The sequence below is a fragment of the Brassica napus genome, chromosome C7 (assembly GCF_020379485.1).
Source record: "Brassica napus cultivar Da-Ae chromosome C7, Da-Ae, whole genome shotgun sequence".
NCBI lineage: Eukaryota > Viridiplantae > Streptophyta > Magnoliopsida > Brassicales > Brassicaceae > Brassica > Brassica napus.
This window is the reverse complement of record NC_063450.1, coordinates 10,393,838-10,410,147: the sequence shown is the minus strand read 5'-3', so window position 1 is coordinate 10,410,147 and position 16,310 is coordinate 10,393,838. Positions and strand designations below refer to the sequence as shown.

The following is a 16,310-nucleotide window of genomic DNA, read 5'->3' as shown; positions in this document are numbered from 1 at the left end:
TTACTCAAACTTGAGGTGGTCTGGGTAACCAGACCGGGATAGAACAACCAATAAAAAATAACTCCCTATGGAAGGATCTAGCAGTCTTAGCTAAAAAATCTGAAGTCTGATTGCGCGCTCGTGAAACATAAATGATGTTGAAATCCGGGAAGCAAATCTGAAGCGTCTCAATCCTTTCCAACTCCGTCGCAAAGCTTGGCCAAGCATGAGGTTCTATTATCATTGTAATCAGCTACTTGCAATCCGTCCCAAAGCTCTGGCATGTCGAATGTTGAAGCATGTTCTCCATTGCCCACCGCAGTGCTTTTACTTCCGAATGCAAAGGTGATTCGCGCCGAGTGAAGTTCCTTGCCCCCATAAGTTGAATGTTCCCACCACTGTTCATCCAAACCCATCTACATCCACTAAAATGAGCAGAAGCTGTCCAAGATCCATGTAGCAAACAAATATTACCCAAGCTTATTGTAGAACCTAAAATCTACACAAAGTATTTGATAGTGATCGGGTTTGATCTAGGGAAGACAAATAATGTAGGCAACGATATCTTTAGAACACAACGATGTTAAGTACTTTTCAGTAGGTGAAAATGGATTTTATTGATGACTAAGATCGAATACAATGAATTGAACTAGATCGAGTGATACAAATGAGATCGGTAAAGAAAGAGTCTAAAAGTGGGAAGACAACAAGATCAATGTGAATGTGTAGCTCTCTCTATGGTTTTCAACGTGTCATCTTCCGTGTTTCTTCTTCTTCCTTTATAGTGAGTCGATCTCGAGATCTCCGTGGTAGCTCCGAGTTCTTTGTCTCTTGTTGCACGATCCTCGCGACCTCGGCGACTCCCTCTCGAGCTCGTGTTCTTGCTATGGGCTCAAGCCTTTTAAGGCCCATGCCTTTGGTCGCGGCCCATTTGTGGTATTGACCAAAATTGGGTCCAACATTTGTCCCCCAGCCTCTTTTAATTTGATCGAAAAGGAAAAGGGGCGGTTATCTTTTGACCAGGGTCTTGTCGTTTGGTAACCGATATCACTCGGATCCGGTTTTATCGATCGTTTTCGAAAAGAGCCGTTCATTGGCGCTCTTTTTTTATTATTATTTTAATCGGTAACGGCTACTCTAGCCGCCGCTAGGGCATAGGCTAGGTCATAATTGCTTTTCCTGATAGCGATGATAGAGCCGTTAAGGTGGTGTATATATACGTAGAGGGTCTTCTTTTTATCATACCCCCGCTTCTTCTTTCTCATCTCTTTCTCCTTTGCTCTGAATCTTTCTGTTCTTTGATCTCGAGATGTGTTCGTCTTTTACTTTCCCTCATCCGACTACTACAACCGATGATCTCAAGAACCTTTATAAAGTGTATGGGGTCGATCGTTCCGTCGTCCTTGATTTGGCCGGTGCGCATGAGACTGCCGAAACCGTGAGTGAGGGCTACTACAGAGCTTATCTTTCATTCTTTCACTCATGCGGTCTTATCTTCCCGATCCCGGAGCCAATACTCGAGGTCCTGGCGGGGCTTGGGCATCTCGTCGCCTTCTTGGTTAAGGCTAGGGAGGAGGGTCTTGCTTTTGGTCTTAGCGAGTTTCGTCAGTTCGTTCTGGTGAAGCGGAATAATCAGAATCCTGTTACTTTCCTCGTGTCTCCGCGCCTGGGTTGCCACGTTATCGAGGACATCCCTTATCGCGACGAGAAGTTGGGCGAGCAATTTTTTTTTTTCAAGATGGGTCGAGCATCTATGGGTGACTTTGATTTCTGCCAGCTTCCCCGGCGTTGGGCCGAGAATATCGGTTAATTTCCTTTTGCCTATGTGTTGATGATTTTTTTTTTTGGGGAGTCGAAGACTAAAACTTTCGTTTATTTTCGTTTGATTCAATTATTTCTGGAAGCTCTTCAATGTCAGATGAGATCCGTGTTCTGATGAGAGTCCTTCGGAGGGGTCATTCGAACTGGTTTAGTTTCGATCAAACTCGGATTCAAACTGTCTTTGCCTTGCCGGCGGGGATCAACAGGGCTCCTTTGGTTGAGGAGTCTGAAGACGAGGCCGAACATTCCCAGGAGGTTGAAGGGACTCTTTCTGTTCAGACCCAGTCTTCAGATCGGCTAACTAGGCAGCTTGTGAGGAGGTCATCGTTCCGAACTTCTGGGTCTGCATCGAGGGGCCAAGCTTCCGGAAAATCTCCCTTGATCTCGATTCATGATTCCGACGACGAAGACGTTTCAGGAGGGACTCGACCTCCTGTCTCATTGAGTCCTAGTTCAGAAGACGAGACGGTGGCGGCGACTCGCAAGCAACGTCGGTCATCGGAGGGTGCCTTGCCCGGTTCGTCTCGTCCTAGGTTCGTTTCTGAGGGAGATGGTTCTTCGTTTGCGGCCCAAAGCGACCTAATTTCCCTCGCTGGTCGCATGAGTTCTGCGGGTTGTCGTCTCCCATCTCTCGCTTCCTCGGTGGAGAGGGAAGCCTACGCCAAGGTTACTGTGGCGAGCTCTAAGGTTCGTTTCTCGCCTTCATTCTTCTTGAAAAGCTATTTTGTGGTATTTGCTTATTTCCATTTCTTCTCAGGTGATGGAAGCTTTTAATGAGTATGTCGTGACGATGGAAGATCATGTCGTGGCTTCTCGGAACGACAAGGAAATCGAGAGCATCGGTTTTGAGATCAAGAGGCTTTCGGAGGAGCTCGAAGCCACTAAGCAAGAAGGGAAGAAGGATGCCGAGAAGATCGAAGCTTTGACTGAGGACTGGAGGAGAGTCCATCTGGAGAATGAGGCTCTCACGACCCAGATGGTTGCTCAAAGGGCAAGTATTGCGGCGCTCAAAGTCGAGAGAGATCTGGACATTCGCCGTGCTTCTCGCATTGCTCTTCACGATATCGCGGCAAAGTATCGGGAAGTTCTCAAATCTTTGAAGGGTAGGTGGGCGAGCAAGAAGAAAGAAGTGTCTGCTGAGATCCGGCTACAAGAAGTGACTGCCAACATCGATCTCCTGAACGAGCTTAAGGATGGGGGCCTGACTGTGGATGCGGAGCTTGCACGATTAAAGGGAATGGAATGAGACTGCGAGGATATTGTCGCCCTAGCCGCCGTGCCGGATTGGTCGATCTCCGAGCTCGATCTTCCTCAAGTCTCAGATGATTCAGTGGATCAAGTCGGGGGGTCGTCTGTCCCCGATGATTCCGTTTCTAGTTAGTTTTTTTCTGTTTTAATATCTTTTGGTTTTTTGACGATCTTTGATCTTGATATCTTGGATATCTTTTAATGGATAAGCATAAAATTTCAGAATATCCTTGTTTCCTTAGCTTTCGAGATTCTTTTTGTTCGAGTTGTTGAGATATGGCGAGGTTCCGATCCCTATAAAGTTTTGGCTTTGCTATAGGGTTCGTCATAGTACCTCATTTACTCTCGTTTTCTCTCGCTAAAGGAATATGACTTCAAGAAGATCTAACTTTCGCGATTCCGATAGGGTACGAAATCGAACTAGTAGTGCCAATGCGGATCGTATTCGATCCGGAGATGTGAGTGATACGCTCACAGAAGTTCTTCGTGAAGAGACCCCACTTCCGCGGCCTTCAACCCAAGGGGTCAAAGATCCCGAGGGTGAAAAATCTGTGGCTCGTGTTAAGTCGAGTTTCCCAACGGGTTCGGAGGGGCGTAATCGTCCTCCGAAGAAGGCTAAAACAAATTGTTCAGATCGCCGTCTTGGTGTCTTGGGCGAAGCGGCTGTTGCTAAGCCGTTTCATTGGCAGTTCTTGTATTCTAAGGATTGTCCTATTACGGAAGATCAAGATAGTGTTGCTCATTTGGTGAGGCACTTCAAACCTGCTGGATGTCCGCTTCCCTCTCTGCGTAATATGATGGAGCGCGAGGCTTAAATAAAGATGGATGTGGCCCATGCCAAGGTCGTTCCTTTTGGAATTTGTTCCTTGTCGAATCTTTGGTTCGTTTTGTATGTACTGATTTGTCATGTTTCATGCTATGGAGGCTAACAACGAGTTTGCGGTGACTTTAGAAAAACCCCTGCAAGATATTCCGCGTTCTGACGAACTTTATGAAATAAAGAAGGTCGTTCGTGAGCGAAAGCTCGGTCTAAAGATGGCTCAAGACCGCAAGCATGCCAATGCTGCTCAACTGGCTGCCGCTGAAAAGCTGGGGAATCAGGCTGCTTCGTTCGAAGCTCATCTGCGAGTTGTGAGTAACGAAAGGAAATCGGCTCTCGAGCAAGTTTCCTTCTTGGAAGCGAAGGTTGAATCTTCTGCCAATAAGTTCTCTGACGACCTTCACTGCGTGATTCGTGAGGCCAAAAAGACTATGGCGGATAGCTATCTGGATGTGCTGGTTTCTCTGAAGGAGAAATGGGAAAAGAAGGAGGCTGCAACTGATTGTGAGGCTCGTCTTCGGGAAGTCGTGGCAAATATAGATCTCTTGAAGGAGATCATGAGCAACAATCTCCTAGCTTCGGATGAGTTGTTGCGGCTTCGAGGGAAGGGGATCGAGCTTGGGTCCGAGGTCGATGTGATGGCGACTTCGGATTTCTTCGTTGGGAAGCTCGATCTACCTCAGATTTCGGAGGATCTGCCAGAGGATTTTTTCGATAAGGTTCCTTCTGCGGCGGATGACGTGGCGAAGTGCTCGGGTGATCGCTTTGAGGATGGTGAATTCAGCATCAAAGAGTAGATTTAGGGACTTTCTTTGTTTTTCCCTCTGCCTTTTGTTGCTTTATTATTTTTTATTTAATAAAGAAGGAGTCGTGGGTCCCGATTTATTTGTTGCTATTTTTATGTTTTATGCGAGGCCGATCTTTTGGGGCCATGTGTCGATTTGTTGTAGATACTTTTATCGACAGTTTCGATGTAACAAAAGATTTTGGTAGCTAGTTTTGTCGCGCTTGTTGGTGGAGTTGGTCGCAACCGAGGACTTGATCAGGGTCCCGGTTTTTGGTCAACTGTCGCAGTTATGCGATTTTCTGATACGAGAAGTCTTGTGTGTTCGAATGTCTAAGAACTGCATTTATTAAGATGTCGGATTCTGTTTCGTTACATGTTTGTGAAAAGAAAGGCAATTTTTAATATTGTCGTGCCGTTGTTCTTCGGGTGTTGCGGTAAGTAGGTGGAGGGTGACTGGACTCGTATCGTGAGTTGCCTACGTACCCTCGTCGAGGGATCAAGTCATAACGTAGTTCGATTATTTTCCCAAGGATAGGGTCTGTTTTTCGATTGTTCGTGTACGTAAGTATGTCTGTTGTTAATTTTGGCTGCCTGACTAAGGGTGTTGCTCCATGTCCTTAAAGCTCGCGAGGTAGCATGTCCTGGAGTTCTTCTGGCTTCCTCTGATAGTTTCGATTCCTTTCGAGGTTGGAAATTTCAGGCATTGGTGATTTGTCGAGGGGACTGCCTTCATGCTATATAGCCAAGGTCTCCCGAGGATTGCATTGAATGGGGCTGGACGGTGGTCTATCATGATCAATTCTACGATTTTTCTGATTTCTCCAGCGGTTACCGTGAGCTCGATCGATCCGAGAGAATAGGTGGTCTCTCCTGCGAAGCCGATGAGGGGAGTTCGCTCTTGCTTTAGGAGTGCTTTAGTGAATCCCATTTTTTAAACGCTTCGTAGAAGAGGATGTCGGCCGAGCTTCCGGTGTCGATCATTACTCGGGATAGTTCGCAGCCACCGACGTCGATTCGTATCACGAGAGCGTCGTCGTGTGGTTTATCGAGGTCTGCGGTTTCGTTTTCGCTGAAGGTGATTCCGTGATCGGGACCTGACAAGGGCTCTCTAATTCCTACGTTGTTTTCTGCTCTCTCTTGGTATGCTTTGATTGAGTTGACCGAATTGCAGAATTTGGAGCATCCGTAAATGAAATCGATCCGTTTTTTGCCCTTGTTGTGGGCCGGAAAATTCCACCTCTTAGTCACTGCTGGTCGGTAGTGTCTGTGCCCCCCAGACAGATTGCGATTGAGAGTCTGCATTCTGTCTTGTTTTTGAATCGGTTTCTCCAGCAGCTCGCGAATCTTGGTCATTTTATTCTTTCGCTTGAAGTTGGAGATTTTTACGCTAGGAGGTTTTGTGTTTGGGTTGTATGGAGTGACACGGGGAGGGGGAGTGACTTCGTTGGGATTTTCCAATGTGCGGATTGCTACCGAGATCTCGAAGCAGATTTCTCCTTCGGTTTGGCTCTTGATTTCATCGGTTGTGTGGCTGTTCTGGCCCCATGAAATCATGTCAACTCTTTTCTTCGGGGCTGGGGGGGGGGGGGCGAGAGCTCGGTGATTCCTGTTCGATTTCCCTGCCTCTTTTGTTTGTTGGGGCTTTGGCCTTTCGGTTGGATTTCGGAGTCACTGGCTCTTCTTCTTCTCCGGCTTCTTCGTTAGTTTTCTTATTTTCATTTTTATTGCGAAGTGCGGCTCGACATTCTTCGGTCGAGTGGCCCTTGCGATCATGGAAAGTGCAGTATTTGCTAAGGTCGTATCCTGGTCGCGGATGGAGTTCGATTCTCGGGGATAGAATGGTTTGGTGGTGAGATTCGTGTTCTTGGCTCCCCCTGCCTCTCCGTCGATCCGTTCTGGAATTGGATCGGAGTGCTTTGTGGGCGTTGGAGTCCAGTGTCGATTACGTCCAGTCCACTGTAGCTTAAGCTTCGGTGGGTCATGCCTTGCGGCGAGGGTCGTTGCCAATTTTCTCCCGCGTAGCGTCTGGATCGGGCGCTTGGGATCTCTGGAGTGCCGAACAGTCCAACGCTTTGGGGGTTGGACGTCGTCCTTAACGGATCGAGGGGTGTTTTAATTTCTTTCCCGAATATTTGCAGCTCGATGCTCTGCGAGCTCCCTTTCGGCTTGGTCCAATCTATTAGCAATGGCTTGGTTGGCGATTCTTTGACTACGAATCTCGTCGATTAGAGTTGTCATCATTCCTCGGAGTTCGGTTAGTTCTCCAAGGGTTTGGGCTAGAGGAGTCGGTGAGATCGGTCTGGATTAGGATCGGGTTAGGTCTTCGGAGGATGATCTATCTTCAGAAGAGATCGATCTTGACTCGAAGTCCCGATTGGAGGGATTCGTTGCGTCGGAGCTGTTTCAGTCGCATCATTGGCTCCCATTAACCTAGTTGGGGTCACTCCAGCTCCCGAGTCGGATCCGATAGGATCGATGTCGTTGACTCCCGACGACGTGGTTCCGGTGGTTTGGTTGGGATCCATAGTCGCGCTTAGGAATCTTAGATCGATTTCTTAGCAAAGATGTTTTTCGTTTATCATCCCCACAGTCGGCGCCAAAATCTAGAACCTAAAATCTACACAAAGTATTTAATAGTGATCGGGGTTTGATATAAGGAAGACAAATGATGTAGGCAATGATATCTTTAGAACACAACGATGTTAAGTAGTTTCCAGTAGGTGAAAATGGATTTTATTGATGACTAAGATCAAATACAATGAATTGAACTAGATCAAGTGATACAAATGAGATCGGTAAAGAAAGAGTCTAAAAGTGGGAAGACAACAAGATCGATGTGAATGTGTAGCTCTCTCTAGGGTTTTCAACGTGTCCTCTTCCGTGTTTCTTCTTCTTCCTTTATAGTGAGTCGACCTCTAGATCTCCGTGGTAGCTCTCGAGCTCGTGTTCTTGCTATGGGCTCAGGCCTTTTAAGGCCCATGCCTTTGGTCGCGGCCCATTTGTGGTATTGACCAAAATTGGGTCCAACACTTATGACTTGAGATTCCTCACAATTGATGTCTTGTACCATAGGTTGTACCACCTTATTCGCCTTAAACCATGCTTGACATTCGCTTTCTGCATATCGGACTAGCTCCAACGGATCGATGTCCTGTTCTGGCTCAATGATAGCGTTTTTTCTCCAGAATAGATAGTTCATATTTGTGTAGACACTCGGTACTGGGAATATATATGGGCTCGTTGGAATTGATGATAGCGACCAAACTTGTAGAGCTGGCGGGCATTCGAAAATTGCGTGTGTTACAGATTCTTCTAGTTCTCCACATCTTGGACAGTAGTTATCACACCTCATATTTCGTCTTGCTAAGTTCCTTGTAACTCCCACATGACAAGTTAACAATTACCATATAAGATGACATACCTTCTTAGGCGCCTTTAACTTCCAAGCAAAGGCTTGGAGCTCGGTGATACTTGACCGTGTATTGTTCATTTCTTGTGTAGCTCCAGCAAAAAGTGTCTCGACGGTGAGCTGAGCTTATGGCTAAACTCCTTATAAGTGGTATGTCATCCATATTGACTTAGTTCTCCAACAAACTCGCATCCCAATCCTTTGATGCCTGATTAATGAGATCTCTCACTCTCATATTGGGATTCATAACTGGCGCCACCGGGATAGCTGGTCTCGCAGGGGTCATTGGGATCCACAGATCTTCCCAGGCCTTGACTTCATAACCCGAATGAATCTTCTGTCTAATTCCCAGCATCAACAGCTCTCTTGCAGCAGAAATTCTAGTCCACACATACGATGGGCTATTAACTGAGATTACTCTTAGTGGCAAGCTTAGTCTATAGTACCGTCCCCTCAATACCCGGGCAACCAAAGAGTCAGGGAACTGAACAAGCCTCCATAGCTGCTTCGCAAAAAGGGCCAAATTAAACTCATGGATCAAGCGAAAGCCAATACCACCCTCCTCTCTTGGTGGACAGACTTTTTCCCATTTCGCCCAGTGTATTCCACGTTTTGGCGGATTTGAACTCCACCAAAATTGAACAATAGCCCTTGCTAGGTTTTCACATGTCTCCAACTGGAGAAGGAAGTAGACATAACGTAAGTTGGAAGTGCAAACAAAATAGATTTAATCAGCACTTCCTTTCCCCCTTTCCATAGCCATCTACTTGTTTATCCATTCATTCTGTGCATTAGCTTATCCTTGAGAAACGCAAAATGTTTACACTTGGAACCCCTTATGTCTTCCGGGATACCTAGGTAGGTCCCCATTCCTCCCTCATTTTGTATCCCAAGAACATCTTTAATCTCTTGTCTACTAATTGCATTGATCCGCTTACCAAAGAGTAATGACGCTTTGTCGAAGTTGATACATTGACCTGATGCTTTACCATACATCCTAACCACTTTCATTACTTCTTCACATTCACGGGGCTCCGCCTTACATAAGAAAATGCTATCATCAGCAAAGAGAAGGTGGGGTACCGAAGGACACGCGCGTGTGACGCGCATTCCCGTTATCTTCCCTTGGCTCTCTGCATGATTAAGAAGGCTAGCGAGCGCTTCCGTTCATTGAATGAAAATGAAAGGAGACAAAGGATCTCCTTGGCATAGGCCTCTACCAGGAACAATATTTCCTCTTGGCTGTCCATTCATGAGTACTTTATACTTTACTGACATAATACATCGCATTATCCAGTTGTCCATGTTTCTGAAAAATCCATCTTTCGCATAACAGCCTCAATAAATGACCATTCCATCCTGTCGTATGCTTTACTCATATCCGTCTTAACAGCCATCCTTTTGTTACGACCACTTGGTTTAGTTCTCAGAGCATGGAACATTTCTTGAGCTATCATAATGTTATCTGAAATCTGTTTCAAGCCACAAAAGCTGACTGAGTTTCCGATATCAAGCCTGGCAGCACTCTCTTCAATCCCTGGCATAAGACCTTAGAGATTATCTTGTAGCTTACATTACATAAGCTAATGGGCCTAAATTGAGACATTTCATTAGGCTTTGTAGTCTTTGGGATGAGACATATATTAGTATCATTCAGAGCAGTCGCCACCGTCCCCTCAAAAAGGAATTTATTAACCATATGAGTTAAATCATCCTTTACAATATCCCAGAATTTCTGGTAGAAAAGAGCAGTCATCCCATCTGGGCCTGGAGCTTTCTCTGAATGCATAGCAAAAAGCGCTAATTTGACCTCCCATTCCGTGACCAGAGCTGTAAGGTTGTCATTCATTGCCCCAGTGATCGTTGTAGTAACTTGAGCCAGTGCTTCTTCAATGTCCGCCGGGTTAGATGATTCAAAAATCTGTCTAAAATAGCTAGTAGCAATGGCTACTAATCCTTCTTCATCCTCAACTACATTCGCATTTGCATCCCGGAGCTGCATTATCTTATTCCGTGCCCTTCTTTGCTTTGTCAAAGCATGAAAGAATTTTGTATTTTTGTCACCTTCTCGCTGCCAAAACACTCGACTCTTCTGTTTCCAGAACATTTCTTCTGCTTTAAGAGCATCTGAAAGTTCCTTCAAAGCTGCTGCGATATGCTTAGTGGTAGCATTATCATCTACATACAAACCCTTCACTTTCTCTTTAAGCTCCTCCACTAATTTTGCGGAATTAACAATATTTTGTCTCCTCCATTCACTCAAGGCTTTACGGCAACTCGCAATGTGTTCCATAATAGTCGCATTGGAAGGAAGATCAGGTGATTTCCATTCCTCAAGAATGACTTGCCTTAGCTCCTCATTTTCCAGTCATCTTTTGTCAAACTTGAATTTTTTCAATCGTCTCGTTGGCTTTGTGAGTATGTCTGCCAGGATCGGACGATGATCCGATCCCCATAACCTCATATACTTCACAATAGAATGAGGAAATTTTTCATGCCAATCCGCATTTCCTACTGCTCTGTCCAAGCGACATCTGATAGTTGTGCCTCCTGCTCTCTTTCCTACCAATGATAGCATGTTCCCCGTGAAAGGAAACTCTAGCATACCACAATCATTAAGCATCTGCTTAAATGGCAAGAAAGAACTATCAGAACGTTGTCTCCCACCTTCTTTCTCATTATGACATGTAATTTCATTAAAGTCTCCTATCATGAACCAAGGTCCATTTCTTGTTGTTGAGAAACGCGTAAGACGTTCCCAAACTTGATCTCGTCTTTCTAATGCATGATCCCCATAAACAAACGTCATATAGACTTTTATTCCATCAATGACTGCCTCAATGTCAATCATACGGCTATTCGAAAATAAAACATTAACTTGAAATTCATCCATAAAAAATAAAGCTAAACCTCCACTGAGTCCAAGTGGCTCAACGGTAAACAAATGATCAAAACCTAAACCGGCCTGAATGTTTTTGCAACAGCAGCTTTCTGTTCTTCGTCTCAGAAAGGAACACAAGTCCTGGGCGATGCTTATGACACATCTCCGTAAGGCGTCGAACTGTGAGGTCGTTCCCTATCCCTCTACAGTTCCAACAGATTGTCTTCATGGATACTTTCCGGAGGAGTTTTTGGACCCCTCCAAACCATTCCCCTTACGTGTACGGCCTCTCGAACTCTTACTCGGCCCTGGACGTTGTTTTTCTGAACTAACTTTGTCCCTTGAAGACGAACGACGCGCCTGCGGAGATCCTCGACGAAGGAAACCCGCCTTCTTATTCTGTAATCCCAAAGGGAATCCAGACCTCCCACCACTCTTGTAAGAGGATGAGGTTCTCGGCTTTACCAGTGCACTTACCTCTCCCTTCCGCTCAACCTCTTGCACATTGCCCTCAGGTCCTGCCTCCATCTCCATCAAATCCTCCCCCAGCAGGTCATCGTCTTGAGTTTCTGCAACCATCATCGGTTCATGTAACTCCACCTCTGTGTTGATTGTATCAACGATTTCCATGCCATTTAGAGCTCCAATAATCTGAGCATCAGCCGGCAGCGCTTTCTCCGTAGGAGAGAAAGTCAGCAAACGAGGACACACTCTAGGACGTTTTGTGACATTGCCATCGTTATCATGCCTAGCCGGCGTCACAATTTGACTTGCAATCCTCCTCCCACTAGACTGTATATGCGTTCCAGCACTATATCGTGGATCGTTTCAACTGTGGGTTGATGCACAGATGATTCACCAGTAGACTGTATATGCGTTCCAGCACGAGATACAATCCGTTCCTCATTATGCACCTTGCGTGACGTCGATCTTTCCTTCATCCTCCATGTCGTCCGCTTATGCTTCCCATAAGGCGCATAGCGCGAGCTCTGGTGTGTGTGTTCTGAGGTGAGCTTACTTTCCTTGCCTCCTTGTCCCCACGCCTTCCTATCCCCAGCACCATCACGGCGAGAGTTAGCGGCCCTAGCATCATTCATAAAGCCGCCATCGGCCCTACGCTCCCTCAAAGGCGATCTACTACGGTGATCTCTCCTACCATAGCCATCTCTTCCATATCTATTCTCTATCTCTTTATCTCGCGGCAATGACTGTCGAGATACACCATTAGCCGGGAGCTGGACCCTAGAGAAGACATCAGATCGTGCTCCTTGAATAGCCAGTGGCGTTTCCTTCGTTGGGCAAAGAGCCACCTCATGAGTAACCATTCGATATGTCTTACAGTACTTAAACAGCTTTTCATAATGGATCTGAATCCAAACTTCATCACCTTCTGGCGATGCAATCTTTCTCTTGAATGTGAGAGGCTTCCTAGTATCAACATCAATAAGCATACGCCCCGCGGACAGCTCCACCGTATCAATATGGCCTAGTCTCTTGCCAATGTTTTTGAGGTTTCTTATCGTCCAGAGGTGTAGAGGAATGCCCGTGATCACGACCCAAAACGGGATGATTCAAGGGTATTCATCGTGAACCATCGGCTCCCAGCGAACGAGCAAAAACATGCAAAAGTTATAGTGGAAAGGACCTTGCCTAAGAACAGATTGTAGATCCTCTTCCGTCGCAAAGTTTAGAAGGAACTTGACATTACCAAGATCATTAGCAGTGATCTTGTCCTGCATCTCCCACTGCGCCGGCATGGTCTGAATGAGCTTCACCACAGATTGTTTCTTAGGGTTCAAGACCTTTCCGATGAGAGAAAGCCGGTAATCGCGAATGGTGGGAGAGTCTCCTTGATCTGTTAATTGAATGGGCTCGTCGTCATCCTCGTAGCATATCCCTTTCCCTTTCACATCCGCCATATAGCAGATCGTGTTCGATTCATCCTCTGTTAGCGAAACAGAGACGTTGCCTTGTAGATCACGCGAGAGATGATCGTGTTGTTTAAAAGGATCACCGTAACCAACGACCAAAGGAAAGTCGATTACAAGGGTCTCCGTGCGAAAAGCAAAGAAACTATGATGAAGGAGACGATTACGTGAGGATCCCGATCTCAGAAGGAGTAGAGATCACGATCAATACGCGTCCTCGAGTGAGGAAAGATAGCAACACGAACAAAGCAGCATGCTCCTGGTAATTTCACGCCAAAGAACGAGAGATTATGTGAAGATCACGTTCTCGAAGAAGATCATGATATATCATGATCTATATCAAGATCTGATACATGTTGTTTTTTTTTGTTAACGACGATATATATTTGTTTTTGCAAGGACTCTTGAACAAGTCTAAAAGCGAGAAACATATGGCCCTCCAATTCAACGAACCTCGGTTTCTCTTTTATTTTAGGAAAATTTGGAAAAAATAAACAATTAAACTTTGCTATTGTCCCTTTAGTATTAAATCAAATTTTCTTATTTTTGGATTTTCACTACCCATCTTGTAAATAAAAATTCATATTAATATATTTACAATGCAAAAAAAATAAGAAAAATGTTTTTAGATTCAAAAAATATTTGGAATAGTAAGTTCAAAAGTGGGATAAAAGTGTAAGTATATCAGATCTACCATATAGCTCCAGTTAGATTATGCAGTCTACTGAAGACACAATGATCCAACCAAGGTAGAATGCACAATACACCGAAGACATTCTGATCTATTAGGGAAGAATAACAAATCTACGTTTCCTTTTTTATGTTATGTATTTTTGGTAGATCATAGGACATAATAAATATTCTCATATCTGTCTTGGCAGAACATAATTTCTTCTCACTGTTCTTTTAACTACAATCTCGGTATTCTCTATCTACCAGTCATCTCTTTTCTAACTTGGTAGAATGTAAGTTCTACTAGATTTGTAAACAAAATCCAAAAATCTAGGAAAAAAACAGTTACAAAATATTCCATAAATCTATTAAATCTTTTTTTCTTTTTTAAATATTACTCCCTAAATTTGAGTCTTCTTCGTTGCCACAACGATTTGGACAAAAATTGTGGGGGTTCTTCTCTTTTCATAGTTCCTCCAAACTTTTGCCAATCAAACATAAGAATATGCACATCTATGCTTCTTCTGGTTTTTGGAAATCATCCAAAAGAAGTCGATGGAGATTTCTTACTGATGAAGAAAAAAGAGGTAGATTACTTACTTTGGACACAAGTAAGACCTTTGAGAACCTAAGAGTTATGGTTTGTGAGGACTTTGAAATCGTTATAAACATGGTCAATATCGAGCTGAGTTACTTACCCTCTGATTTGGTCATTGGCATCACACCACCTGTTTTCATCACCAAAGATCGGAAACTCAAAAATTTTCTTACATATGTGAAGAACAAAGCTTTGACACGGTTATGTGTGTGTATTCGATATCAAGGTCGATTTTAACTTGAATGAAGAAGCTACTGAGTCGCCTAACAGAGAGGAAAAACCTATCTCATATTTTCAGATGATATTGATGGTGAAACCAAGCTTGAAGAAGAAGATGTTAAGCTGGAGGAAAGCGATGATGATGACAACCATGACAAAGATATGTTCAACGGAAAGTCCGTCCGCTTTTCTATGGTTGATGTTATGAAGAAGGGTCAACATTTTACTAGTAAAAGAGCTTTGAATGCAAAATGTGCAATGAAAAATAACTTCGACTACAAACTTGGCAAATCGGATAAAAAAGTTTGGTACGTTTGTTACGCGGATGATGATTGCAGCTCGCATGTTCGTGCAGAGGGGTTAACATGTTATTCATATTTTATCATCAAAAAGTATGTTCCTGATCATTCATGTGCTCCATCAACAAGAAACAATTCTGTTCGGACAGCTTCATCAAAAACGGTTGGTACTCTCATTATGCATAAGTATGAAAGTGTCAAGGAGTGGCCGAAACCTAATGATATCATCCAGTTTATGCGTAATGATCATGGAGTTGAGATATCCTAATGGCCGAAACCTAATGATATCATCCAGATTATGCGTAATGATCATGAAGTTGAGATATCCTACTCTTTAGCATGGGAGGCACATGAATATGCAATAAATGTTGTGAGAGGCATTCCGGAGAAAGGTTATGAAAAAATTCCTAAATACTTGCACATGATGAGGGAGGATAATCCAGTATCACACACATTTTATGAAACCTATAGCAATGGGAGATTCAGATTCCTCTTCATCGCATATGGTCAGTCTATTCATGGTTTTTATGCTGCCATTGGAAAAGTTATTGTTGTGGATGAGACTTTTTTTGAAGAGCAAATACAAAGGAGTATTACTGGTTGCTACTGCTTTAGATGGAAACTCGTACCTATATCCTATTGCATTTGTAGTTTTTGACTTAGAGAATGAGCGCTCGTGGAAATGGTTTATGAGACAACTTAATGATGTCCTTGCTGATGATCACAGTTTAGCTTTTGTGTCTAACAGAAATATCTTAATTGCTAGAGCTCTTGCGAAAGTGTATCCGTGTTCTCATCATGAAATTTGCATTCACCACTTGCTGAACATTGTTGTAACATATTTCAAGGGTAAAGGTGTCGCTAGTTTGGTTGCAAAGGCTTTTAAAGCTTATCGAGTTGCTGATTTTAAGATGTTCACTGCTATTTTCTCAATTAGTCCTGCAATTGGAAACTATCCAATAGAAGCTGATGTGAGAAAGTGGGCCCGTTTTCAATTTTCGGGTTACATGTATGATATTAGGATTACTAACCATGCTGAATCGATAAATTCTGCTTTGTATTCGCCAAAAGAGTTTCTAGTCATACCTTTGTTGGATAGCATAAGGGAAATGATGACTCAATGGTTTTTCAAACATAGAACTTTAGGTTCTAAGCATACGCAGTCACTGACCATTGTTGTGGAGAATATTGACCGAAGGATTGAGAAGGGTAAGAAGTTTCAAGTTTTTCCAATTGGCGATGACATGTTTTTGGTTCAAGGAGACTTTTGAATGTATGGTTGACTTGGTCAGACACACTTGTTCATGTGGAAAATTTGATTTGATGAAAATCCCATGCATGCACGCGATAAAAGCAGGTTTCAGTGTAGGCAAACAAGAGCACACACTCACTGACGACATGTACACCACTGCTTCATGGAGATCGGTCTATGAGGAATGCATAAATCCTATTAGTGTCTCGGAAGATTCATGGATTGTCCCATCTCACGTAGAGCAGTCGAAAGTCCTTCCTCCAGAGACTAGAAGAGCTGCAGGTAGGAGACGAAAACGCATATACGAGACAGTTGAAGACAAGATTCGTTTTTCACAAGGAACTTAACGCTCTAAACGTCGCAAATGTAGTCGATGTGGTATTAAAGGTCACATGTT

General features: G+C 44.1%; 2 protein-coding genes across 2 annotated transcripts; both read left to right on the top strand.

Moving 5' to 3' along the window:
- Positions 1-1,288: 1,288 nt before the first annotated feature.
- Positions 1,289-3,046, top strand: LOC106448057 (uncharacterized protein At3g60930, chloroplastic-like). Its single transcript, XM_013889990.1, has 3 exons — positions 1,289-1,694; positions 1,898-2,487; positions 2,558-3,046. Exons 1-3 carry the CDS (start codon positions 1,289-1,291, stop codon positions 3,044-3,046), a joined length of 1,485 nt encoding a protein of 494 aa, XP_013745444.1.
- A 12,088-nt stretch (positions 3,047-15,134) lies between these two features.
- LOC106448055 lies at positions 15,135-15,932 on the top strand. Its single transcript, XM_013889988.1, has one exon. The coding sequence runs from the start codon at positions 15,135-15,137 to the stop codon at positions 15,930-15,932; it is 798 nt and encodes a 265-aa protein (XP_013745442.1).
- Positions 15,933-16,310: the final 378 nt, after the last annotated feature.

What these genes read in the sequence shown, in the direction of transcription:
- LOC106448057 (XM_013889990.1), top strand. Translation starts at nt 1,289, where the DNA reads ATGTGTTCGTCTTTTACTTTCCCTCATCCGACTACTACAACCGATGAT. An exon ending in TTATCGCGACGAGAAGTTGG is followed by an intron (nt 1,695 to 1,897) that starts GCGAGCAATTTT and finishes CTTCAATGTCAG; the next exon opens with ATGAGATCCGTGTTCTGATG. An exon ending in TTACTGTGGCGAGCTCTAAG is followed by an intron (nt 2,488 to 2,557) that starts GTTCGTTTCTCG and finishes ATTTCTTCTCAG; the next exon opens with GTGATGGAAGCTTTTAATGA.
- LOC106448055 (XM_013889988.1), top strand. Translation starts at nt 15,135, where the DNA reads ATGGGAGATTCAGATTCCTCTTCATCGCATATGGTCAGTCTATTCATG.